The 27,342-nt window shown below is 36.9% G+C and overlaps 4 protein-coding genes across 5 annotated transcripts in view; 2 read left to right on the forward strand and 2 right to left on the reverse strand.

Annotated features, from left to right (window-relative positions):
* The window catches only part of aamdc (adipogenesis associated, Mth938 domain containing), a 27,557-nt gene extending 2,218 nt beyond the window's left edge, over window positions 1-25,339 (reverse strand). The window contains exon 1 of the mRNA XM_056265922.1: window positions 25,334-25,339. The gene's annotated coding sequence lies outside the window, so the exon portion shown is untranslated. The remainder of the gene's footprint in view (window positions 1-25,333) is intronic.
* rsf1a (remodeling and spacing factor 1a) lies at window positions 423-11,774 on the forward strand. Its single transcript, XM_056265924.1, has 16 exons — window positions 423-700; window positions 1,578-1,669; window positions 1,757-1,849; window positions 2,057-2,262; window positions 2,505-2,626; window positions 2,758-4,316; window positions 4,400-4,630; window positions 4,985-5,089; window positions 5,172-5,251; window positions 5,380-5,434; window positions 5,665-5,768; window positions 6,206-6,273; window positions 6,353-6,539; window positions 8,543-8,775; window positions 9,073-9,258; window positions 9,984-11,774. The coding sequence occupies exons 1-16, from the start codon at window positions 547-549 to the stop codon at window positions 10,421-10,423; spliced, it is 3,915 nt and encodes a 1,304-aa protein (XP_056121899.1). The 5' UTR covers window positions 423-546; the 3' UTR covers window positions 10,424-11,774.
* On the forward strand, window positions 12,707-18,883 carry clns1a (chloride channel, nucleotide-sensitive, 1A). Of its 2 annotated transcripts, XM_056265919.1 has the most exons (7): window positions 12,708-13,099; window positions 14,441-14,577; window positions 14,686-14,808; window positions 14,891-15,004; window positions 16,019-16,198; window positions 18,169-18,232; window positions 18,621-18,883. In XM_056265919.1, coding segments are annotated over exons 1-7 (738 nt in total). In that variant the 5' UTR covers window positions 12,708-12,980; the 3' UTR covers window positions 18,622-18,883. The 2 variants fall into 2 exon arrangements, with proteins under 2 accessions (XP_056121893.1, XP_056121894.1); XM_056265918.1 differs by lacking the exon at window positions 18,621-18,883 and having other exon boundaries at window positions 12,707-13,099; window positions 18,169-18,236.
* On the reverse strand, window positions 23,840-26,790 carry aqp11 (aquaporin 11). Its single transcript, XM_056265912.1, has 3 exons — window positions 26,161-26,790; window positions 25,779-25,895; window positions 23,840-24,541 (listed from the first exon to the last, which is right to left on the reverse strand). The coding sequence occupies exons 1-3, from the start codon at window positions 26,756-26,758 to the stop codon at window positions 24,429-24,431; spliced, it is 828 nt and encodes a 275-aa protein (XP_056121887.1). The 5' UTR covers window positions 26,759-26,790; the 3' UTR covers window positions 23,840-24,428.
* Window positions 26,791-27,342: the final 552 nt, after the last annotated feature.

The raw sequence follows: 27,342 nt of genomic DNA on the forward strand, positions 1-27,342 counted from the left end.
AAATAAAAAAATAATTATTTTTTTTATTAATTAATTTAATTATTCATATATCAAAAATATTTTATTAAACACAAGCACGAGAGTTTATAATAGAGGAGTGTCAGCGAGACAAGACATGTTAAAGCAGCACTTATTATATTAGCAGCAGTATGAATAAATACGATTTTCTGTTCTAATTCTTTTTTCATTTACATTTAAATATTAACTTTACATATTAATTTATTTAACTATTCATTCCGGTCATGAATAAACACAAACACGACACTCTTTCTATTAGCATAACAGTTAGTGTACGTGGAAAAAAAGTGTGGCGTCATCTTCATCACAATAACAATAACACTTTATATATGTTATTGTTATGAAGACGATGACGACGATGATGGTGGCATTGTGGTGATCCAGATCCACACACACACTCTCTCACACACACACACACACACACACACACACTAGATGCCCCTCTGGATGATGCTCTGGGTGGGTGTCGCGGTGTATTGTGGGCAGTTTTGGGTCTAAGCAGAGCATAGCTCGTCATCTCCAGGAAAGATGGCTGCTCCGGGCACCACAGCAGCTCTTCCTCCAGCGCTCAGTCCCGGGTTTGCGGTGGTCTGCTCTTTTTTGGAGCGCTACGGGCCTATTCTGGATCTGCCCGAGCTGACGTTCCCTCAGCTGGAGCGATACTTACAAGATACATCAGCGGGTGAGCTACGGGAGAGGCTGGGTTTGTGTTTATTTGGACAGGCTCCTCATCTTTGCCCATCAGGGGTTTGATCACTTAAAGTTTGGCTTGTTGTACCTTCGTAGTCTTTGTTTGGATGAGAATCGTGTCCCCGATGCTTCAGATGGACTGTGGCGAAGTGTTTTTAAAGCAGTCATGTGTGGTTTTTCCACCCTTTCCCAGTGGAAAAATCAAATTTAAAGATTAATCTCAGTGTATGATTGCCGTCAGAGTGACTATACGCACTGCTAAGGGTGTTATCATGCTGTTGGTGACCATTAAATACAGAGACACTTCAGTATAGTACGATAAATTGGTCTGATATACATTTACGTTCAGATTATAAACAACGATGTGACTGTACCCGCACACTGCACATGCGCAGGCCGCTGTCAAACTTCCTATGCTAACTGTAATAATAGAATCGCTGCACAGATTTGTTTACGTCCAGTCCACTTTAAATACTGTATTAATTGTGTACTCCTAGGTTTCTTATAACAATAGCTGAATGTGAGCTCCACAGCACTAATGTTGTCATTTAGGAGAATTGCGCTTGTAAACGTCATTGCATTATTATGTTTTCGCTCTGACATTGCTGATAGCTGATTGGATAAATCGATGATATAGTAATGAGAGAGATGTGTTTCTAATGCATTTATTTTAAAGAATAAATAAAAGGTATACATAGTAATGAGCAAAATGAAAGAAAAGTGCAAGGGACAGGAAAACTATTTTTTGAAAGTTAGCACAAGCATGGTTTTCATTTCTCAAAAAAAGGTTTTATGGTAATGTGAAGTTTTAAATGCTAAAATAATTTAAATACTGCTCAAAATTAATCACAATTCTTTGTACAATTTAGTTCCTCGGCCATTGATTGAGCTCCATGTCAAACTACTGCGGAAGATCGGCAAAACAGTCACACCAGACAGATGGGAGAAGTATCTTGTAAAGGTAAGTGTTCTAGTTTTAAATCATATGCCGTGAAAATGGAAATATCCATGCAAATCTGTCTGTTTGTTTAAATCATTTTTGATGCAGGTGTGCCAGGAATTTAACAGCACCTGGGCATGGGAAATGGAAAGAAAAAGCTACCTAGAAATGACAGTTGAGTGTAAGACAGGCATTTTAAAGGTCAGTATTTCCCAGGGGACTTATTTTCTATACATCAATAATAGTTTGACTTGTTTTGATGGAGATATGATTTTATGAAGTTGTATTGCTTCTTATGTAACGTGTCAAGAACATGTCCAGGTCATATTTTACCCCAAAATAAAGTGTGCCTTGAATATTTTTTTTTTTTTTTATGAGATTCACCTTTATTCTTTATTTCATTAACAGTACTTGTGTGAGTGCCAGTTTGATGACAATCTCAAGTTTAAGACATTAATCAACGAGGAAGACCCAGACAAGATGCGTCTACAACCCATCGGTAGAGACAAGGAAGGTCTTCTGTACTGGTTCCAGTTAGATCAAGAACAGAATATACGTGTTTATTCTGAAGAACAGGATGATTTAGATGGATCCTCCTGGAAATGCATTGCGAAGTAAGCAGTTTGTGAGGAAAAGACCAGAATGGTTTATCAAAATGATAAGCAAAAGAAACATTTCACATCAATTATCAAGTTATGAGAACATAAAATCTTAAGTTAAAGAACACTAACAGCACATTCAATGTCTACATTTTGAACATTGTGTTTCCTCCGAATATTTTTTCTAGAAGTATAATAGTTATACCTCCTTTGATGAAGTTTATCAAGGAATAAGAATTGCATTTTACTTTAAACAGGAATAGGAATGATCTTGCAGACACACTAGAACAGCTTAAAGCCAAGATTGACCCACCCGTGACTGACCAAGAGACGCAAGGCTGTCCCACCAGCCCAAATATGGAGGCAGAAGGTGTTAAAGGTAAAACTCATTGGAAAATCATTCCCATTTAGGGCTTTAAGCACCACAGACATTGAGAGGAACATGTCTCCTACAATATCCAGACTAGTTGTCAACTACTGTGGGGTTTACTGTATTGTTTTGTATTCAAGGTGAGGCTGGGGACTTGAGAAACCATGTATCGGGACAAGGGGACTTTACCAATACCACCTTCAATTCCAATGAAATTGGGTTAATACCTAAAGACATTAAAAAAGAAACACCAATGGATCCTGTTAAACCAGAGCAAGAGGAGAAAGTTGCTGAAATTTCCAAGCCTAAATTGGTCATCGACAACAGGGTTAGTACGATCAAAACTCTTGTCAAAGAAGAACAAAAAGATTGTCCCAAACCATGGAATGCCATTTCTGTCGTCATGCCTCCTGCTTCCATCAAACACGAACCGGCAAAGAAATCCGAGATGCAGGATGACAAGAAAGAGATGATGTTTGGGAATGTGGCTAGAACTGTAAAGAGCGACCAACAGGCTAAAATACCGCTGAAGAAGAGGGAGTTGAAAAGGAGTGGAGGATATGATGTCAGCAATCACTACAGCAATGTCAATCACAGCAACAACAACCTTAACAGCAATGGCAGCATCAGCACAGGAGGAATCATCGTTCGCAATCCTGCCGTCTTGCCATTGAAGGAGCAGCAAATCAAAAGAGAATACCCAACTGATGAGGAGAAAGGACCAACGGCCATCATCCCTGTCCCACAAAAGCTAATTGGGAAGCATTCACCTGTTGATCTTTACCAAACGGTATCACAAGAACAATACGTAGGTGTTGGAGTTATCAAAGGTCCCATTGAGAGAAAGAGGCCTTTGAATGAAAACGATAATTCTTCAAATGGTCATCATGGGAATATGAATGTCTTGAAGACTGAAGTTGGAGGCACAGATAGCGTAAGACAGTCTGTACTTGTTGGGAAATCCATGGTTAAAGCAGACAATGGTCCTCATCCATGCAGTATCCTTGAGGATCTGGTGTCAAAAGATGCTTGCAAGAAGAGCCCAGATGTGGAAGCAAAAGAATCAAACCTTGTTGAGGAGTCGCCAATGACTGAAGAGATGCAAAAGACTTCAGTTGAGGAAAAGGTTGACAAAATTGAAGATGAAGAAGAACTCAAAAACAGCAAGATGGCAGCTTTGTCAGCCAGAGAAAAAACTGATGTTGAGGATGACAGCAAAGACAAACGTCTGAAAAGCCCAAGAAAGAGAAGGTCACAAAAAGCCAAATCCAAGCTCCAAGCAAAAGAAGACAGCCAAAACCCTGAGCTCTTATCCAGCATTGGTGAGGTTTTGGTGAAGGATGCGGGAGACAGTGAAAAAATTGGACACAACGATAATGAAGAGGTATCGTCGGAGCTTCAGAAGGAGGGGATTCGCCTGAAAATCAAGATCCCGCTTCATAGGCGAACGCCTGAACTCCAGCACAAGGACATCGAAGAGTTGGAAACCAGCAATCGGAGATCCCTACGGAGATCTGCCAGGATCTGCAAGCCCAGCCCCAAAGTGGCAGATTGTCGAGACAAGAAGCAAGATGGGAAACTTAAGGCCTCCTCAGAAGCACAGGATGAAGAGGAACGCATAGTAGACGAAGAGGTGAATGTGGATCCCAAGGAGATGCACAAAAAAGTGGACATGGAAGGACAGCCTAAGTCTTTGAAGGTAGTCCAAAACTTTTTATATCCATTCCAACAAATTGCACAGAAAGCTTTTATTTATGCAAATGTTGTTTTTTACTCTTTTAGGCCAAACGGCGACACAGGCGTACTCGTTGGTCGAAAATCCGTACGAAAAATAGCAAATTCAAAGGAGCTCCGGATCGGGAGGAGGACGTGGCCGACGACAACGCCGCAAACAATGAAGACACCAAATCAGAGAGAAAAGACCACAAGAGTGAGACTGAATCAGACCAATCCAACGAGATTCAACCTGAAGATGCTTGTAAACACTGTGGGCTCGCTAACCACCCAGAACTAGTGAGTTCTCTTTTTATCAATTCAGACTACTACTTTAGAATTGAAAATAGATTATGCCTTAATGGGTTTCTAAAACGATTTAAGCTAGAAGATGAGATTGTCTGTCAAATGGCAAAAGATTAGAAGAAACAAAGGTAGCACTTTATTGTACTGTCTTGTTCCCCATGTACATACTATGTACTTATTATACTAAATGCAATAACTGGGTAATAACTAGGTACTATAACCCTTAACCTAACCTTAACCCATGCAGTTACCTTAGATTACCTAGTACTTTCTTAGGCACTATTTATTTATTTACTATTCTAATAGAACATAATTTCACGTTTTCTCTCTTGTGTATTTTTGTCCCAGATCCTTCTTTGTGACATGTGTGACAGTGGATATCACACGGCCTGTCTGAGACCTCCTCTAATGATCATTCCTGATGGAGAATGGTTCTGCCCTCCCTGCCAGCATGTAAGGGCTTAAATCCCTGTGTTAATGCCTTGTGTGTGTATATGAGCTATATTAATCAAGTATATATTCTTGTCATTTGCAGAAGCTTCTCTGTCAGAGACTGGAAGAACAGCTTCTGAATCTGGACACTGCCTTGAAGAAGAAAGAGAGAGCTGAACGAAGGTATAAATCCACACACACACCTCATAAACGGTCTCACCAGCTTATCATCATTCCCATGAATCATCATGGATAATGAATATGCTCATGTGAGTCTGATTCTGAGATTTTTCTTGTTTTCTCTCTTTCAGACGTGAGCGATTAGTGTATGTGGGCATCAGCGTGGAGAACATTATACCCAATCCAGTAAGTATGCAGCCTATATTATATTATATTATATTATATTATATTATATTATATTATATTATATTATATTATAGTGCCATACTGTATTGTACCATATGCCATACTATAGTAAATTATGCTAAAGTAGGCTATGCTGTATCTAAATTAATATAAGATATATGAATTATACAAATTAATAAACTGGGATTACCTTTATTTGGTTTTAAATTTGCACTTCTTCATCATGGCAGGATGGTGATGAAGAAGATGCCATGACAGAGAAAAAAAAGGATCCCAAGAAAAGTAAGAATCTGGGGAGGCGATCGACTAGGATGAAGAAATCCATCAGTTATAGGTAATCAATATTTCTGGTAGCACTTTACAATAAGTTTCCATTTGTTAACATTAGTGAACTACATTAGTGAACTAACTAACAATGTATAACATGTATAATATACACCTTATAGGACACCTTTAATGTTAATTTTAACAGTTACTAATACATTATTAAAATCAAAAGTTGTATCTGTTAATATTATTTAATGGACCCGAGCTAACATGAACAATGAATAGTTGTTTTTTATTAACTAACTTTAACAAAGATTAAGAAATCTATAACAAATGTATTGCCAATTGTTAATTAATTTAACAATTAATTTTAATTAATTTGTTAGTTAATGCATTAACTAATGGGACCTTATTGTAAAGTTTTACCATATTTCTTGTAGAAATAGACTCTAAGAGAAGATATAAGTCTGACTAATTCTTGATTTTCTTTCTACTAACCACCAGATTCGATGATTTTGATGAAGCCATTGATGAAGCAATAGAGGAAGACCTTCAAGATTCAGAAGGAGGAGGTTGGTCATTTGAGATATTGTTTCATACTTTATAATATGTGTGTCTTTGCATATTAAATTCACTGCTGGTGTTCTGCAGGTGCTGGTCACGGTAAACCTGTAGTGACTGTCACGAGTCAGCAGCGGAACACGGTGAGCCGAGAGAGTCGTGGGCGGCTTGTGAAACCTCTCGCGCCGCGAAAGAAGCGTCGGCGACTCAATGACCTGGACAGTGACAGTACGGTGGACGAGGAGGAGAGTGAGGATGAGTTTCAGCTTAGTGATAGGTGTGTGTTTAAAATATATGAATATTTAGAACACTGGGTTCAAATTTGGGATTTGGGATTTTATACCAGTTCTTCAAAATATAATAGATATAGTTCTGATCTATGGGTGAATCTCACAAAAGCTGTAAAGAACTTGTCCTGGTCATATTTTACCCCAAAATCAAAAGAAAAAGACGTTATATTTTCCTAGTTTTAGGACCATTATGTTTTTTTTTCTCTTGATAATTAAGCACAATTTCCCCCAAAATTCTAATTAGTTTAATGCAAAGCTGTTAGTTATTTACACATCATGGTAGTGTTGCACTGCTTAATTTAAATCAATGTCTCTTTTGTCATTGTCACTCATAACAGTATTTTGTGCTATAAACTAAAATGACTCTATTAAATCTATTGAGGATCACCATGAGAATCACCGTGAGAAATAATGAGAATTACAACAACAACAACAACAACAAAAAAGCCATGAAAGAATTTTGGGGGGAATATGCTTAATACTTACTTAATACTTATAATATATATTTTTTTTAATTGTATTTGTCCTACAAATTGGTAGAAATTGGGGTTAGATGGTTAGTTTAAATGTTTTTGAAAGAAGTTTCAACCAAGGCTGCATTTATTTAATCAAAAATACAGTAAAACAGTAATATTTTGAATATTACAATTTAAAATAACTGCTAGCCTGCTAGGAACACGTCGACTTTTTGGGACTTTAGCTTATTCACCGCATCCCACAGAGTTAGATAAGTCCATACATACTCTTCTCATCTCCGTTCGTGCTGTAACTCTGTCTGACGCACCCACCGCTAGCCTAGCTTAGCACAAAGGCTGGAAATAAATGGTACTGCTCCCAATAAATGACAAAATAACACCAACATTTTCCTATTTATATGTTGTGATTTGTATCACTCCGCCCAAGTAGCAGTGCTTCGCCTTCTGAGAATATAGTTCCCAGTATGTATACGGTTAAAAGATGGTGTCTCATATGACTTTGTTATTTGTACACACTGTGACTATACAAATCACAACATATAAATAGGAAAATGTTGGTGTTATTTTGTCGCTTATTGGGAGCAGTATGCTAGCTGGAGCCATTTATTTCCAGTCTTTGTGCTAAGCTAGGCTAGCGGTGGGTGCGTCAGACAGAGTTACAGCACGCACGGAGATGAGAAGGGTATGTATGGACTTATCTAACTCTGGGGGATACGGTGAATAAGCTAAAGTCCCAAAAAGTCGGCGTGTTCCTTTAAAGGGATACTCCACTTTTTTTGGAAATGGGCTCATTTTACAACTCCCCCAGAGTTAAACTGTTGATGAGTTTTACCGTCAAGAAATCAAGAAACTTCACTGCCGTACCATGAGAGCAGCAGGCGTAATGATATGACGCAGCGCCTGAAAATAGTTCCGTTGTGTTGACGGAAGGTGGCCTATTTTCAGGCGCTGCGTCATATCATTACGCCTGCTGCACTCATGGTACGGCAGTAAAGTTTCTTGATTATTACGCAGGAATGAGAGTATAGTTCCTAGCCATATCAGCCTAGAAAATCGCAACTTTACATTTTCCGTCGGTCTTAGTGCACGATGTAACTACAGAAGAGTCAAGTTTTAAATAGGAAAAATATCCAAACTCTTTGGTCATTTTTTTTTAGAAATGCTAATAGTCTTGTCCACTTCAATGATGTATGCTAAGCTATGCTAAAAGTGGTACCGCCAGAACCGGAGATCGGCTGAATGGATTCAAAAATGGTAAAACTCAACAGTTTAACTCTGGGGGAGTTGTAAAATGAGCCTATTTAAAAAAAAAAGTGGAGTATCCCTTTAAGAAACATTTCTCATCAATATCAATGTTGAAAACAGTTGTACTGCCTATTTTTGTGGAAACAGTGATGCGTTTTTATTTTCAGAAATTCAATAAATTGGGATTTATATAGATTTTCATGCCAAATAGATTTCCACGTAAAATTGGGTCAGAATCAGCATTAATATATATGCTTTTGTAATGCTAGCCTGGAGGAGGAGGAATTCGTAGTTTCGGGAGAGGGTGCGTCTGATGGTGATGCGGGGAGTGAATGGGGCAGTGGTGACAGTGGCGCTGAGAATCAACCAGCCTCCAGGAGAACAGGAAGAACCACACTCACCCAGAGAAGCAGGAGGAGCAAACGCAGACCTCCCGCTCGACGAAGAGGCTCCTCAGAGGAGGACCTGTTAGACTCAGAGGAAGAGGAGGAGGAGGAAATGGGTCTGTATGAGTTTTCATATCCAGTCTACTTAAAAGAATAACATATGTTCTCCATTTAAAAGCTGTTTCACATGTACAGCTACTGTATCTTCTAAGGCAGAATCCTTAATTAACTTAAATAAAATCCACACTTTGAAATGGTCTTCGCAGCCAGCAACTTTGATATGACAGCATACTTTTGCTGTTTTTGTTTTTGGAGGTAGGCTGTCTAGGTAAGCAGTTCACTAGGTTTTGGTAGAGAGTCCTATTGAATGATATCTTTTACTTACAGTTTTTCCTTATGTGTTCATTTGACAGAAACAGAAGGCTCTAATGAGTTCAGCGACAGCGACGTGGATGTCAACAGAAGGCGTCCGCGACGGAGTCAGAACTCTCAGGTCAACTACTACGAGACGTCAGAGTCTGAGGGATCACGGAAGGTGTCCGATCAGAAACACCCCACTCTTCCTCACCGTCGACGACTGTCCAGCTCCAACAGTGAAGGTGAGCACCACCACACTCCTATTTTCACATATGTTAATGTTATCTCTCTCATATTCCTCACTTAGGGGTCACAAGACAATAAGCTTAACATTTTTTGAATGATATGAATGTACTATATTTTGTTTCAATAATATTTATTCTTGTATATTTCATTGTACTAGAGTAGACAATATATTCACGTCTAAATTATGCACCATTTATTTCTAAATAAAATAAAATATAAATGGCTGTATATTCCCTAGTTGTTAAAAATTGCTCTGTATATTTGTATTTCCCATTCATTGCAATTGCTGGTCATTTTTGACCTTGAAGATCAAAAGTGTGTGTTTTTTTTTTTGACAATTTAGTTTTTCTTTTGTGTGTACATTTTATTTTATTTATTTTTTAAAGATTCAAAACAACATTTTTTTTTCTAAAATAACCAAAGACAACCAGAGGGTAGCCTTATATAAATATCAAAAATCTTTCATATATTTACTAAGATTTTTTTTTTTGTATAAGTACTAGTGCCTAAACCCATAGTGGTTTATTTATGGCAAATTTTCAGCATAACTTTTTTTTAAATGAAAACGAAACAATGCATCTCTTAAGACCCGCCATTTTGCTATTTACATCTGTGATTCGCACCATTTTTCCACATCATCACACTAAATAATTAGTGTTAGCTATACTGTTAATTTGCAACTAGAAATGTAAATTGTTTGCGTCTCATCCCATATTTCTAGAGTCCACGCTTTCTAAAGACTTTGAGCCAAAGGAATCACTCAAGAGACCAGAAAGAGGACGGAAGTGCGAGTCGACTAGGGAAGACTCCAAACCTAGGCACAAACTAATAAAACGGACTCAGCAGAAAAGCTCCAGTGAAGATGAAGAGGAGGACAGAGGAGAGACAGAGGACTCTGAGGAGGATGAACAGCCCCTCCGCAAAAGGTCGAACCGCATAGAAACAGACGAAGACGAGGAGGAGGAGGAAGAGGAAAACACACGTGGAAATGTCAGATGGAGGCGCACGGCCAGAAACACTGCGGACCCCCGAGGTCCTGGCCGGCACAACGGCTTGGTCCCGCTGAGGACCGCAGCTCAGGATGACGATGAGGACGAGGAAGAGTTTACTGGCGTCACGGACCTTGTTAACTTTGTTTTCGACAGTGAACAGTTGTCATGATGTGCTCTGTAGGTAAAATGCATTTATTTTCTCATAGCCTTTCGACTGAGAGTCACCTGTCACGGGAATGTCCCTCATCAGCCACCGTAGTTTTTGGGTGTAGTGGACCAAAAATGAAGCTTCCAGAGGAATGCCGTATTTGTCCGTTTCAGATGTTTGAATCCACTCCGTACATCCGCATGTATCATCCTTCCCAGATTAGAACAGGGTCTCCTTAATACTACAGTAACCATTCCTCAGAGTAAAGCACTTTGTCATTAACGGCCAGTACAGTTTTGTTTGTATAAAGCGGCTTTGTCGTCCTCCAGAGAAACTGGATGGCGTGCATTTGAAGCTTACGTGTTCTGTTAGTTTTAGACTGGAGTTTTAGAGGTTTACATTCTCTGTATTAATGTTTTATTCTTTGTTGTACATGAAAACGTTGTACATTAACCTTTGATGCCGAACTTTGCCTAAATGCTTTCATCCAATTAAAGGCTTAAAGGGATAGTTTACCCAAAAAAGATAATCCTGACATCATATGCTCGCCCTCTTGTCATTGCAAAACCACATGACTTTCTGTGGAGCACAAGAGGAGATTTTCACTTTTGTTGTATGGAAACGAGTATAGCGCGAACTTCTGGGTGAGAATGATGGCAGAATTTTTCAATTTTGGGTGAAATTAAACTAGTTAGTAGACCAGCAAAAAAGGACGAAACACATTGGATGATGATCGTAATATTAAAGATCTGTCATTTCGATTAAATCTTTTTAATTTAAAAAGACTAATATACTCTCTTTACTAAAATAACATTGTATGTAATGTTAAAAACAATATTATTTAATTATTTTTAAAATTATGACATTTCTGCACTTTGAAAGCTGTTGCTGAAATTTTAGGACGTTTACGGAGACATTCAGTCACTTTTAAGTCCCTGTCTGAGCTTTATGTGTCAACTGAATGCACTTGTCGACCAAGCACCTTTGATGGTGGCGGGACCGCATTGTTTCGACACAGCAGTCTGGATCGCTCTTTCCATAGAGTTGTTTTTAAAGGTTTCTTTGACTCCAAGCGGGTGTCTTTTATGCTGGATTGTTTGAATTAGAACACTATGGAAGTCATTCCAACACAAATCCACCCCATTACAGAATAAATCCAAAAACAACAATAACAACAAAAACCACAAGCACTAGAATAATATTGGTCTTTGCTTTCAGTTAAAGAATGTGTTTTTGAGCCTTGTACTACTGGAATTCGTTTTCCTTCTCGGTTTATTTTACTCTTACTTTACAGATGTACGTCTCCATATTTCAAAAAAAAAAAAAAAATTATTCACAAAACAAAAATAAACTTAATGTTGCTGTTAATGTCCCTGGCTTGAAATTTGTGTTTTTTTAAGTACCTTCAATGGATTCAAGACACAAGAAGCATTTACTTTTATGGCTAGTTGAAATTTATGGCTATTTCATTTTCAACATTAACATTTTAGGTTAAAATGCAAGTACACAAATGTAGCCATGTGGTTGATATTGAGAGTAAAAATGTCATGTGAGGTCATAAAAACTGCATATAAGAATAATAGAATAATTAAACTGTTTATTGGTCAACTACCCATATGCAAACAATAAATGAATCTATTTAACGTATGCAATGTACACAAAGGATTATGAACCAAAATATGCAGATTACTACTGTTTGTGTTTACTGTAGTGTGTTGTATATCTCCTCCGATCCTGAGTAGGCGCTAGGGTTTTGCTTTGTGGTATGAAACGCACGCGCTCTTTTTTTGCGTCATAAAGCGGCGCGAATGTCGCTGATGAATGGAAATAAATAACTGGTAGAATGGATTAAGGTCTTACAATGGGCTGTACTTAGTGGCCCGGACGTCATTGGTCAGTTAAGTTGTGTCTAAATAATGAATACATTTCAATGTTTCGGTGTTATCTTTTAAGTGTAAACTTATTTACACCGCTGCTGACGTTGCAAACGAACATATGGAATCATGAGATAGTTGTTACTTTTCTCCGCGTTTTGAGGAGTGGACCAATGAAAATCTGTTGTGATTACAGACTAATATATTTTGTTTAATAATTTTACAGAGATTGCGCTTGTGAATATTCGTCTGTTTGTTGTATACTTATATTTGTAAATAATATATTTGAAATAATTGTACTTATATTACTGCACAAACATCTCCAATAAGACAAAAAACGTATTTAGACGTCAATGCAAGTCAATGGAGAATCCGTCTTTGTGTGCCAGTTAGCGCCCCCTGCAGGAATGAACCGTCTGTCCCACAGGAAGCAGTTATTAGAGACAGTCGTCGCACAATGAGTGAGAACTACAGAAGTGACGCATGACAGCGAATCTTTGAATTATAGAACCCATTTGAAAGTTTCTCGCCACGCAAACCGGTCGCATTTTACTTGTGTATATTAATGAAGTTAAAAGAGAAAGCTTGGTAACGCTTGAATGAGAGTTACTGTTGTTTCTGCAGTGCTTTGTGACTGAGTATTTTCTCACTAGAGCATCAGTGTTAGTGCATTCAGTCTCTTCACGGTGATTTAATTCATCAGAATGGTAGTGTTGAAGAGTTTACCTCCACCCAGCGAGGGCGTGCGGCTCCAGCAAGCCGAAACAACCGCGGTTCTGGACGGGAAAAGACTGGGATCTGGAACTCTGTTTGTGGCTGAAGCGTGAGTGTCTGTGCACGTTTTAACTAAAACATTAGTGTTGTGTACACGTGGTATGCGTGTTCTACATCAGGTGACACCTGTGGACACATTTAGTCATTTGTTTATGCATAAACTCTAAGAATAAACATATCATGCCTAGCAAGTAGGGATGTAACGATTCACTCATCTCACGATGCGATACGATTCACGATACTGGTTTCACGATACGATTTTCTCACGATTTTTTTAACAAATGCGATTTAAGACAAAAGTGTCCCTTTTATTATTTCTCAGACAAAATGCTGCACATTTCTTTTTAATTTAAAATATATTTCTCAAATAATAAAACTACATTAAAAAAATTCCCTTCAAGGTTGTTTCAACTCAGTCTTTCTGTCTGTTTGGTCAAGAGGCTGGACACTGGTACCTTCGCACACTATGTAAAAGACTGTGTAAAATTAGTAGTACCAGATTGACAGGGGTTTTACATTGTAATAAAGGCAAGATTCTAATTTTGTTATAATTTGTATCATTACACTAGTAAGAGTAAAAAAAAAACACATTTAGAGAAAGAGATAGTAAAATAAATACAACACCTGGTTGCCACGGAAACACTGATGCACCTTGTGATCTCCGTGGCTCTCGCAATTGTAGTATTAATGACTTTTACATGAAAACGGAGGTGACTGGTGTTACTCACGGTGGTGATTATTATTAGTCTACGGAAAGTCAAAATGCCGCCACACCTCCGATTTGAATGAGTCAACGTCAACATCTACGCTTGCCGTCGCCAAAGCCATGTCTACTGTTTGACGGCACGTGCACACCAGTCTATGGCACACACTGGTGCGGCGCGAGCGGAGCAAACCGAGCGTTTTCAGTTCATTCCTATGGAAGTTGAGCTTGGCTCACACAAGATCAAGTTCCATGAATGAAGTGAAAACACTCGCTAGCTTCACGCCAGTGTGTGCTCGCTGCTATTGTGCTATTGTAAAGCGAGGTTCACAACTTCACAGTAGGCTATAGTAAACGCGCCCTGCTGTTTAAAACGTGTATCGCGATTCGTTTAACATTTCAACCGACTTGAATCGTCACACATTTTTATCGATTTTCAACCGGTTGCGAGTGAATCGTTACATCCCTACTAGCAAGGGTAGTAGACACCTTACGAAAAGTACTTTTGTAGAGCAATGGTACAGTGATAGCATCAGTTGGTGTATCTTTCCATCTTTTATTTGTTTTATATTATTTAGTATTTGATTATGTTATGCATTACCATGTTCTTTAGGGTATTTACCATAGTTCACTCATGATGTTTTGGGGACCTATATTTACTAATGCAGCTGTTATGTGTCCTTGCAGGCATCTGTCCTGGTTTGATGGTTCAGGAATGGGTTTCTGTCTTGAGTACCCTTCCATCAGTCTGCATGCAATCTCACGAGATCTTAGCTCCTTTCCAGAAGAGCACCTGTATGTGATGGTCAATGCAAAACTGGACGGTGAGACATCATTTTCCAAATGCCACACAAAATAGAGATGCACTACTTCAGACATTTTGGCCAGCGGTTCTTTTCTGAGTCTGAGTTCTGAAATTCTGTGTCTTCCAGATGAAGGTGATGCAGAGCAGCAGGATAAAGCTCCAGATGATGCATTAGAGGAGAGTGACAGCGACAGTGAAGACTCACAAACCATAACAGAGATCCGCTTTGTGCCCAGTGATAAAGCCGCATGTGAGTGTGTGGAACGAACACCGATGAGTTCCGTGTGAGCATCACTCCTGTAGAGAGTAACAGCGTGTGTTTGTGTGTGCAGTGGAGCCCATGTTCTCCGCCATGTGTGAATGTCAGGCCCTGCACCCGGACCCCGAGGACGCTGACACCGATGATGACGATTATGAGGGAGAGGAGTATGACGTAGAGGAGGCGGGTGAGTGTCATTTCGACCCATAATGCATCTAGTGCAGTGGTTCTCAACCTTTTTGACTTCAAGGTCCCCTGTTGTCCACGGCAATATTCAAAGGCCTCCCATATAGGCAAAGATATTTCTGCTATTAAAGCTGAGGTCACACTTTAGATTAGGGTCCAATTCTCACTATTAACTACGACTTTTGCCTCAATAACCTCCTAATGACTGCTTATCTATAGTTAGTAAGGTAGTTGTTAAGTTTAGGAATTGGGTAGTATTATATAGTATTATGGTATGTTGAATATGGTCGTGCAGAATAAGGCATTAATATGTGTTAATTAATATTAATGTGCTTTATACTAATAAACAGCCAGTAATCCTAGTAATACGCATGGTAATAAGCAACTAATTGATAGTGAGAAATGGAACCTAAACTAAACTGATACCAAAGCTTTACCAGTGATACCAGTAGTGACTGATGACAAAAAAGTTTTTTTTTTTTTTTTGGACAAACCAGAGTTGCAATATATTAAAGTAAATGGAATAAACTACTTATAATTAAAATAACTAAATTCCTTATTCTAGAATAATAAAATAACATTTATAAATAAATAAAATTCAAATAATTAAGTTAACTAATTTTAAAATAATGATCTCTAATGGCAATTTCTCAGCATGTTTCTACATGATAAAATAGAGCTTGAAATAACTAGAAAAATGTATATTCATTATATTAAAGATTTGACCAATTACCATGACTTTTCAAGGTCTAGAAATAAAAAATTAATAAAAAAAGTGTGTCCAGGGTTCCCGAGACAGTGAGAACCCTTGTTTTTAAAATTTAATTTGGATTTTTTTATTTTTTATTATTCATTTTAGAAATGTGATGTCAGCTTAAACCTGGATTTTTGGCTGATTTAGCTTCTTTTAAATAATTTTGAAGTTCTCCATTGAAGTTTGGTGTCTCTTCTGAAGCTTTCACACACATTGTTTCAATGCTTTTGTATTGTTCCTCTTACACGCTTTTCTCTTTAGAGCAAGAGCAGGGTCATGGAGACGTTCCCACGTTTTACACCTATGAGGAGGGCTTGTCTCACCTGACGTCAGAGGGTCAGGCCACACTGGACAGACTGGAGGGGATGCTGGCACAGTCAGTCGCACAGCAGTACCACATGGCCGGAGTCAGAACCGACGAGCCTTCGACAGCATTTGAAGGTCTGTGTGTGTTGAAACTCATTATGCATGTGATTTATTTCAGTAGTGATGGTTTATCTGTCCAAGAGAGGGCAGTTTTGTGTATTACCTCACAAAAATGTAGCAAAGTAACTGTAGTTTACAATAGACCTCATTGAAGGTTAGGTGGCATATTGAATTTATCACGGATGAAAATGAGGTTTTTATGAAGAAATAGACTTATTCTTTACAATAGCATGCCCCGTATAAAGCTCTAGATTACATGATTTTTACATCTCACAACTTTTAAAACTGTTTAATGGAGTTTCATCAGCTGAACAATTGGTATGCTATTAAACAAAAGTACAATCCATTGAACACACTGTGATTCTATCCCTCATAGCCTCGTTTTCATTCCTGTCAAAACTTAAATATAGCGCTACCCTGACTAAGGTCTATATTATTATAATAATATTCAAATATATATTATTAAAATAAAGGTAACACTTTACAAAAGGTCTTAATACAGTCTACATGTATTTTTTACAGCATTTAAATATTTGATAATGTAAGTTAATAAAAATATATTCTTGTAAGTTTACAGTGCATTGACTAATGTTAACAGATACAACCTTTGATTTTAAAAATGTATTAGTAAATGTTGAAATTTAATATTAATGAAGATTATTAAAAACTGTATAAGTATTGTTCATTGTTAGTTCAAGCTCAAGTTCAAGGTGCAGCAAGTGATTTCTGAGAAATGTTGTTGAAAGTGGATCAGACAGAGCACCACAACACTCTTGTAGCCAATCAGCAGGGGCGTGTCCACTCATTGTGGGGGAGGAGAGAGGGAGATTTGAAAAAAAAATACTTACTGCACCTTTAACTAATTTAGTCAAAGTCCCTCTGTAGTCAATAATTCTACCCCTAAAAAGTCACATTTGATCACCAAAATTACACATTTAAAAGTTTTTTCCTTGAAAAAATTTCTTCATGGCTTATTATAGCTTGAATGTAATTCTACACCGTTGCCTCATTTAGTATACGTGGTTCTACTCACTCACACCAGCTCAGAGATCCACTTGTTGATGTAATTGGTTACAAGATAGTTTGTGACATCAGAAACACCAGTGATTTCAAACTGTGATTTTGAGACTGTCTTTGCGGAGCAGAAAATACTCCGCAATGGTGCTGACTTGTGAATTTGCACATGGTTTGTCTTAAAGCATATTAAAAACACCACATAAACATTTAAATGACATCAAAAGCTTGATTTTCACCACAGGAGGACTTTAACTAATTTTATTTATATATATATATATATATATATATATATATATATATATAATGAAAACATTGCATGTAAAACTGTGGTAGGCAAGGCAAGGCAAGTTTATTTATATAGCACATTTCATACACAATGGTAATTCAAAGTGCTTTACATAGAAGAAATTAAAATAAGCAGAACAAATAAGAATAATTAAAACAGTTTAGAATAAAAAATAAAATAACTTGGTCATCGAAAACACAAATAAAAGAATGTATGAAAGTTTGAGAGAGCTTCTCACACTGTTTGCTGTTTGATGGACATCCCAGGTTAATTTACTTGATTGTAATTGTTATTTATGAAGAAAAAAAATCATTATGCACATGAGCAGCCACAAAATGGCAGTAACAGAGAAAAGTCATGCAACTTTATACCTCACATGATGCTAAAAGAGTCACATTTAGTATGTTTTATATGCATAAAGGCATGAATGTTTTATTCAGTGAATCTTGTCTTGGTCTGTGTGTACATATGATTTTGTTTCAGTCAGTCGAGGAAGAGTGTGAATTCAAGCATTCTTGCAGCCAGACGTGTCTGTTTAGCTGATGGGGCTGTGTCTGTAAGGAGCAGGATTTCCTGAAAGCTAATGGACCTGTAATGTGTAAAGCCCAGCGGAGCAGTGCAGGGCAGGATGCTCATAATTTAATACGGTGCTTAAACTTGTTTTTCTTTTTTCTGCATCCAGATGGAATGGAAGTCGACTCGAGCTCAATCGCTGGACAGTTTGATGACGCCGATGTGGATCACTGGTAAATATATACCAAATCCATGCAATTCCATTTCCAGTCCTGGCCAGTGTTAATATTTATTAATATATTGGATTATGTTTTTATTTAAGTTTTAGTAATTTTGTGCTTTTGCCACAAATCTTTAAAGTTTAAGTTACAATTACAGAAACAACACAGGACCTGGCCAGAAAATTATAATTGTTCACAGTCAGAATTAGACATTCCTTGCTGGAATTGTGTGTGCAAAAGATAATTAAGCAGAAAATGTATATTCTATCATTATTTACACCTTTATGTCATTCCAAACCCGTATGATACTTATCAGAATTCTTATCTTATAATGCTATTGGGTGGATGTGTGTTGAAACTCATGCATGACTCTGAATTCTATTTTTCAATCTGTTGACAGATGGACTGTCTCTGTATTGCCGATTAAAGCACTTCAGTGGGGCATGCTGGGATACTGGCCGAGCCCACCTCTCAAAGCTCTTATAGCATTTCTGTCTCTCCTCGCTTGAGTTTAATGGGCTGTTTTACGCCACGGCTGTAAATTTACCCTCAGCCACAGCTTTGTGTAGATCCCACTAATGTATCTTGTAGGTTTCCCTGAAGACCATGTTGATGTGTTTGTTAGAGATTTCAATAAATACAATTGTTTTTGTACCAAAGTCTCATTTTTTCCCCATATTTGGTGTTTTGTTTCTCTTTGAAATATCTTCATTAAGGCATTCTTTGTATAATTTTTTGTTATGTTAAAGTGTGCTAAAAATACTCATTTAGGGCTGATCTCAGTTTGTACTAGTCAGATGTTTGAGACATTCCTGTCTAATCATTTCCTATGTGTTTCCTCACAGGAGATTAAATAATTTTTGGTGAATCAATCCATCTTTTTGCCATTGAGATGACTGCCCATAAAGGCACAAAAGATGATTAGTTGTTGAAATGATAAACATTTACAAATAACGAATAGTTGATTTATAAATAAAAAAAAGCACAACAAATGAAGACCACATGTATAACCTTTATGTGGTTATGAGTTAATGTTTATGTGAATAGTGTGTGAAGTGCTTAAAGTGTCTAATTAAATCATTTTTTCCACAACATTTGCAAATGTGTAAAAGTGCAAAATATATGAATCAAAGTTTAATAAGATGTGTTAGCTTTTTATTTACATTAAATAACGATATGTTAATCATGTATTCTTTAATGAGCTTATTTAAACATTAACAAGCATGTTATCTCATAGCTATTTGAATATATATAGGCTATATATATATAGCTAATGATCTGTTAAGTATTATATAATGTTTGTTAATAATTTATTTATTTGTATTATTTTATTTATAACAGTTTTCATACAAACACAAAACAGATCAAAGTCTCACAAAATGTATACAAAAAGTATGTTATACATAAAATAAACAAAGGGGGAAAAAAGACCCCACACCCCAACCCACACCAGATACAGTGAAAAATATACACCTTAAAGCCATACTTAATCAAACTTAAACAAAAAGTCACTAACTGTTTGGCCATAGGGGGTTGATTGACCCAAAAGATAATGATCCGCAGCTGCTTAAACTCAGTAAAGGAATGTTTAATGTAGTGGCGCTCCTGTAAATATACAGTAAGAATTGTGATTGGAAAAAATCAAAGGTTTTATACAAGTGCTCGAAAGTGGCACATATGAAGTCCTTAACTACACTGTAAAAAATAAAATGCCATTTTTACGGTAAAATACCGGCAGCTGTGGTTGCCAGAACTTTACGTCAAAAATATGGTACAGACGTTATTGGTTTTACAGACTTGACTTAAAATTTACAGTAATAAACCGTATTTCATTATCTGATATAATGTTAATATACCAATCTATTTATGTATTAATATCTGTTTTGTTCCATTGTAATACACTGACAACCAGCAATCATCACAGCAGTGATTAAAGTCACATGATAAAGCAAAGCTCATCACAAGCAGCTCTTCCACAAGAAAGTTAATATAAATATAAAGAAGCTGCACAGTCTGATTCGCACAAACACTAAACAGCATCATGGTAACACATGAAATTTTAAAAATGCAATAAACATTAATTTAACAACATTAAATGTAACATAAAACTCTAATGTACATAACTGATAAGAAAAGAACTAAGAAGAAACATAGTTATTTCAACAAAAATACATCAAATGTGAAGTGTCACGCAGGGAATTGTGGGAATGTCAATTTACGTTTTTCACTGTAAATTATACAATGAGTTGTTCTTTTTCACTTTCAAAAACTGTCAATTTAACGGTATTTTACAGTAAAATTACATTAAATGTATACCGTTAGATCTATCACAGTTATTTACCGTATATAGTAAGGAAACTTTTTGTTAACCAATTAACAGTTTTTCACTGTAGCATTTGTACAGTCTTTTTTTACCGTTAAAATCACAATCATTTTTTACAGTGTATGGTCAGTCCTTTGCCTCTCCACAGTGAAAACCTTATCTGACTGGCCAGGCAAAAAAATATGATTATCACAAATGGGCTGAAGCACTGAAGGACGTGTAAAATTCAAAACAGTCTTCAATTGATTTAAAATTCTAATGGTATTGAGCACAACTAAAGTTTTACATTGTGACTTATTTAAAGATACAGGGTTCGAGAAAAGAATAGCAGCAAGGGGGCTACTACCAACAACTGACCGAGCCTCCATGTACAGCACTTGGGTTGGGTGTCCATCAAGTTATTATCGGCAGCTTGATCACTAACCCACCAGAACATCATAGCCCTGCATTAGCAGCCTAATAATAATGATGGAAAACAGGTATAGCGCTAGACCACCCAACTCTTTCGGCTTCTGCAAATGGGCCTTAGAAATTTGATGTGCTTTATAACCCCAAATAAATGGCAAAATTACAGATTCTAATTGTTTAAAAACAAGATTGTGGCAAATATATAAGCAGGTTCTGAAAAAGATAAACAAAGCGAGTCAGAGCGACCATTTTATTAGCACTGACCCGACCAATTAAAGATAACGGAAGCACCCTCCATTTATCAATAGATATTTTTAACTTATTTATGGCTTCTGTGAAATTTATACTGAAAATTGATTTAATATTTTTAGGAATAACTAACCCTAAATAAGTGAAGTGGTCCTCTGTTATTCTAAAAGGATAGACCTCAGAAACTGAGCATCCAACCCTTCACCCAAGGGCATGAATACACTCTGCTCCCAATTAACAGAATAACCAGAAAAACAGCCAAAAACCTCAAGTGATTCGGTTAATGATTTATTAATAAAGCTTTTAATCATTGTGAACTATCTGTTAAAATCATTTCTAGATTGTTTAAAAAGTGCATGATCATATGAATTGAAAGTTTATAGACATTTCAATGTAGGCCATTAAATCTGTTAATCTGCCATTTTTAATTAATTCATCAGTAAACATTAACAAGCACATTATCTCATATTTCTATCTACATGCTATTAACTAATGATCTGTTAAGCATTATATAATGTTTGTTAATGATTTATTAATGAAAGTTAATAAAAAGTGTTACCAAAAAAGGATTTTGCTGTACTAGACTAACTGGGACTTGTCACATGACTTACAAAATGTTGCCATTTTGTTGGTTTGACTGCTTATTGTTCTCCTCATTTGTAAGTCACTTGGGATAAAAGCGTCTGCTAAATGATTAAATGTAAATGCTTATGCTATATAATGATTTCTCTTTTCTTTGCTTGTGCTGATTTCCTTTCACTGTATTTGTGGACTTCATCTTTCCTCCTTTTTAACCCTTGTATTATTCACTTGTGTAATCAATCAGACAACAGATTACAAACGACAGATTACAGCAGCCAGTTTTGTGTGATGCACAGAACAAACCATGGCTAAAACTTGCACAAGTGCAAACAGTCTCATACATTTTTTATACAAAGTACCCACAATTATTTTCTACAAAAGCCACCAATTCAAACCTCTGCACTCTCCTAAAGTATCGGCCTTTCTTTTCCACGGTCTAGATATTCTGTCAAATTATTCAAAAGAAACTGTTCTTGTATGTAAGGGGGTGGTTGTAACACTTTTTAAAGATGTGTTACAACCCCCCTGTCAGCCAGTGTTTAGCTAGCCATATTAGCATATTGGTTTGAGATTAGCAAGTTAAAAATGCATCACATTTTACCTGAGAAACTACAATTTTATTTAATATAAGTTAAATGAACAAAATACTAAACAAAATAGTTTTAGTAAAACATGTTTTACATACCTAAAAACATTCATATGGGATTTGGGAGGAAGTGGGTAAACATTGAAATGATTATAGGGGTCCTAGCTTATCCCTGGCTGTTGGAATTTGTGGTTACAACTTGTTACAACCATACCTGGTCTCCTATCTTTAAAGCATATCTATCTGCTTTTCTCTAAATGAACTCCGGATTTATTCTAAGTAAGAATGATGCTTTACACACACCAACTGAACCTTCCTACTACTCATTTAACAATCAATAGTTCTGAAAGAAGCAAACAGTGCAAAAAAAAAAAAATGCTTTCACTATTCCTTAATCTCTCCCTGTTCTTGTACTATTCTAAACAATGTCTGAAACTTTGTATTACCTGCAGTTCTTGCGTTTATGGCCACTTTATGATGAATCGCTTGTTGTATTCCTCATGTGTAAGTGGCTTTGTATAGTGTCTGCTAAATGAATCGATGTATATGTCTGTAATTAAAGCACCTCTAATAATGCACCACAACTAAACAAATATGCTGTATACCTGCTTAATATACTTCCTGAAGCTAACTATAAATAGACATCATTAGTGTATTTTACAAAGAATGATTTGCATGTATAACGTGTATATTCCATACTGTTTTGGTTTTGCTTTCAAACTGTTTGCTCTGTTCCCTGTGTTCTGTTTGCCTGTGTTCATAATTAGTTCAGGGTTACTCATTCACTCTCTTGTTGCTGATTAATAATTGATTATTAGATTCTGTTCAAGCTCATGGACACTTTACAATAACAGTAATGAACAAACAGTCAGTTCAAACCACATAATAAATTGACAGTAGACATTTGCCCAGTCCATGAGCGATTGCAGTTGCATATTGCATTCCAGTCGAATACAAACAAATATGAATTATATGATCAATAAGTTATGACATGTTTTAAGTCAGTTTGATGTAATTTAGGTTGAAATGACTCAAACATCCAAGTTGTTTTGAACTTAAAAATTGAAGGCAGCAACTTTTTTTTTTTTTTTTTACATATTCCATGTGTTTTGATGAAATTTTGGATTATGAAATAAAGACTATTTGAGTATTCTCCTTTGAAGGCTGGTCAAATCGCACGACGATGTGAAAGTATGTTTCCAGTACTCAAATGTATTAAAGCTGTAATTTGACAGCACATTAAAGTCCATCATGTCAACAATTTGAACGTCTTATGCAACCAACATCTCAAAATATTCACTTTATTTACTTGTCTTTTATTGCTTATTAAAACAAAATGAAATATCACTTTGCTCAACACATCTGAGTTCAAAGGTCAAAGGTCTGCCTGTTTGACCTCTCAGGTTAAATAACCACAGATCCATGTGTTTTCATGTAAAGTTTAATAAAAATAAAAAAACAGACTAATAAATAGGTTTTAGTACTGCTTCATTTAATTTCTTGTTACACAGAAGTGTGTTATACCATATTTTACAGTCTGCATTTGCTTGTAGGCGTCTGGTCTGGTTCACCCTGGTTATTTTACCCAGGATAATCCAAAGGCACTGCAAAACTGTGCTTAAGATTACTTGTACTGTAACATTTACCTTATTACGAGGTAAGAATCATCGCTAGTAGAACAAAACACAAAATAGTATCCGAACAGCAGTGTTAGAATACTTCCCATGTGTCTTATTCCAGGAATGTTTATTTGTTAAGATAACAGTTTGTAATGGTCACAAATGCTTCTTGGCACACTATGTGCTGTAAACCTGCAGCTATGTGTCATTACATAATCACTGTGCTTCATGAATTTGCATGTTATCATTTAAAAAAAATACATTTAAGACATTTTGAAAGCAATGATGTCAGTAAAACCCTTCTAAAGGGTTGAAACCATTAAGGTCCATCCAGATTCATAATTACTTTAAGATGAGCTGGACAATTAAAGTATCCTGTATATTCACAGTATATAACTACATATGGATAAGTAATTACTATTTATATTTTATAAAACCGTCTTAATTCATCTTTTTCTTCTTGAGTCCATTAGAGTTCGGGTGCTTTGGAATTGTGCTTTTTCCTGAAATGGCTGGGATCACTTTGTCAAAAAGAAGCAGAGAGCCTGTCATACCTGTAATGACACAAAAAGAGTGGAAAACCAGCATGAACCTCTGAATATACACAGAGAACTGTACATTATTTGCTGTTATTAACAAATTTACTATAATAGTGAACATCCATGGGCTGTATGTGAGATCTGTATGTTGTAGGTTTGGTTTGAGAGTATATAAACATTTAGAAAGTATTCTTAAACATGCTGCAGTTTTAGTTTTTCATGAGTATCATGCAAATGTGTTTTTATTCTAGCACTAATATAAAGACATTTTGGTCACACTTTACAATAAGGTTCATTAGTTAATGTATTAACTAACATGAACTAACAATGAGCAATACATTTGTAACAGTATTTGTTTATCTTTGTTAATGTTAGTTAATCAAAATAGTTGTTCATTGTTTGTTCATGTTAGTTTAGAGTGCATTAACTAATGTTATTACATGGCTTGGTTGAAATCTAATCTAGAATTGCGTCTGTTATTTCTTGATAACAGACCGCTGCTAAGTATAACACACCGTTGCCATGAAAAACAGAGCGTTGCCATGGATACAGTTATGTTCACTCTGGAGCAATACAATCGTTTTTCTTTCAATAAACTCCTTTTTAAATCAATATTTTGTGTCAAATTATTAACAACTTACTTAACAAATAAAACCTTTGATTTTAATAACGTATTAGTAAATGTTGAAATTAATATTAACTAAGATTAATAAATGCTGAAGAAGTATTGTTCATTCTTAGTTCATGTTAACTAAGGTAGTTAACTAATGAACCTTATTGTAAAGTGTTACACATTTTAATGTTTTGTCTTGTGTTGTGAAGTGTTTGACAGGATACACTTTTTTTTCTACCAAATACACAATTTGATCAGTTCCCAGATAGCACAAGTCTATTTGATGTGATGTTTACATCTGGAAGACGTATTTTTAAGAGTGTTTGCTCATCTGCAATACGTCTATAGGACGTTTCCTGTCAGATGTCAAATAGACGTTTAGAAGATGTCAGTTTAACATGCATTCTAAATCATTACATCTTAAAGACATCTTCTAAACGTCTATTTGACATCTGACAGGAAACGTCCTATAGACGTATTGCAGATGAGCAAACACTCTTAAAAATACGTCTTCCAGATGTAAACACCACATCAAATAGACTTGTGCTATCTGGGAACAGTATCAAAATAATAAAAACATTTTTTAAATGGATCTGGCCTTTAAAAGGTCAAAGTATGTAATGTTGTAATCATGCTCACCTAATATTGGTCCCATCCAGTACACAAAACCGTACTCTGCAAAAGTGTTTCCAGGACAGGGGAACTGTATTGAGAATGCCAGTGCTGGGTTGAACACAGCTCCGGTGAGGTGTCCACCTTTACAAAACACAGTAGCTTCCTGAACACAGTTGCACTGCAATTAACAGCATATGAATGTTACTGAAATATCACTAGACAAGATCTGCATTCTTTAAAGAACAGACAGAGACAGACAGACAGACAGACAGACAGACAGATAGATGGATGACTTTGATTTGACAATAAAAACACTTGCACTGGTCATACAGTACTGTGGTGGTCCTGAATAATTATTATATTTGAACCATGGTACCACTGTGGAATTTTGGATTAGTGCACACACCCGCATAGACTAAAGTGGTGATGACAGCAGCTATTGCGTGAACCCGATATTTCTCCTCCACTTTGTCCAGGTTGGACACCGCAGAGTGCATCAAAAACGCGCAGCTCAGCTCCACCGCGGCGGCCTGTAGCAGAGGGGCATTAATGGGGCTGTTCGTGCATTTAAAGTCCATCAATGTGTGCAGTTCATGCAGGTCTGAGAGCGCCAGTGACCACAGGCGAGGCATCACTAGCCGTGCCACCACAGCCGCGAGCAGCTGGCATGAGATCTGTGCCAATGCGCGTCTGCGCGTGAGAGTCCCGCGGTAGAGCTGCTCCAGAGAGCCGGTGGGGTTACAGATCGCACCGTGGAAAGAAAGCACGTGGATCACCGAGATGAGGTACGTGAGGGTCAGTCCGATCTGCGGCTCCAGTCTGCCCACTTCCGCGAGCAGCTTTAACTCGTGCGTGCACGCGCACAACTGAAAAGTGGAAATAAACTCCAGCACATAGGTGATCCAGTTACGATTTGGGAATAGATATGAAGCTGTCCTTCTCGCCACCTCGCTAAGAACTACAATTCCCACCAGTAAGGCCAGAGAGACGGTGAGATAGGCCATCTCTCTCTGTCAGCTCCGTCCGGCCTCGCTACGAATAATCCTGCAAAACTCTAATCCTGTCAGGCAACTTTAGTATGGAGCGGTTCCGCCTTTGCGCCATTTACCCCCGCCTACTACAATTCAATCTGTGCAGCTGCTATGGCAAAATACTTGACTCATGAATATTAAATAGTTGCTTCCGGGAGTGCGCAAGCACGTAACCTCATTCATATTAATGATCCAACTTTTATCGTAACAGCGATTCGGGATTTCGTCAGCTGACTAGCGCCCACGTTAGAACGTCTTGTTACGTAAAAATATGCACGACTCAATCCTCTACCGTAGTAGGATTTGAAAAGAACATCGTCCGGTGTTGCCAGAGGTTACCAGAATAAACTCTGCAAGATAAATAAATCTGACCAGAAATTAACAAATAGACTCCCCCAAATCACTGCATGCCCGTTTAATCCAACAGAATAGTATACTGTTGAGACGGGCAGTTTTAACTTAAGCTTCTTTATAATAATATAATAAAGCTATATGGTTGAGGTTAAGAGTGAGGAGGTGCTCAGAGGGGTGCAGTGGAGTATGATCAGTGGTGCAAT

Source organism: Rhinichthys klamathensis, unplaced genomic scaffold (assembly GCF_029890125.1).
Source record: "Rhinichthys klamathensis goyatoka isolate OS25496 unplaced genomic scaffold, OSU_Roscu_1.1 h1tg000242l_1, whole genome shotgun sequence".
NCBI lineage: Eukaryota > Metazoa > Chordata > Actinopteri > Cypriniformes > Leuciscidae > Rhinichthys > Rhinichthys klamathensis.

Coding starts and splice junctions, on each gene's coding strand:
- clns1a (XM_056265918.1), top strand. CDS start 12,981: ATGGTAGTGTTGAAGAGTTTACCTCCACCCAGCGAGGGCGTGCGGCTC. Junction 14,578..14,685: donor GGTCAATGCAAAACTGGACG/GTGAGACATCAT, acceptor TGTGTCTTCCAG/ATGAAGGTGATGCAGAGCAG. Junction 16,199..18,168: donor GCCTTCGACAGCATTTGAAG/GTCTGTGTGTGT, acceptor TTCTGCATCCAG/ATGGAATGGAAGTCGACTCG.
- rsf1a (XM_056265924.1), top strand. CDS start 547: ATGGCTGCTCCGGGCACCACAGCAGCTCTTCCTCCAGCGCTCAGTCCC. Junction 701..1,577: donor CTTACAAGATACATCAGCGG/GTGAGCTACGGG, acceptor TGTACAATTTAG/TTCCTCGGCCATTGATTGAG. Junction 5,090..5,171: donor TCTGCCCTCCCTGCCAGCAT/GTAAGGGCTTAA, acceptor TGTCATTTGCAG/AAGCTTCTCTGTCAGAGACT.
- aqp11 (XM_056265912.1), bottom strand. CDS start 26,758: ATGGCCTATCTCACCGTCTCTCTGGCCTTACTGGTGGGAATTGTAGTT. Junction 25,896..26,160: donor CACCACTTTAGTCTATGCGG/GTGTGTGCACTA, acceptor TGTTTTGTAAAG/GTGGACACCTCACCGGAGCT. Junction 24,542..25,778: donor CTGGATGGGACCAATATTAG/GTGAGCATGATT, acceptor GTGTCATTACAG/GTATGACAGGCTCTCTGCTT.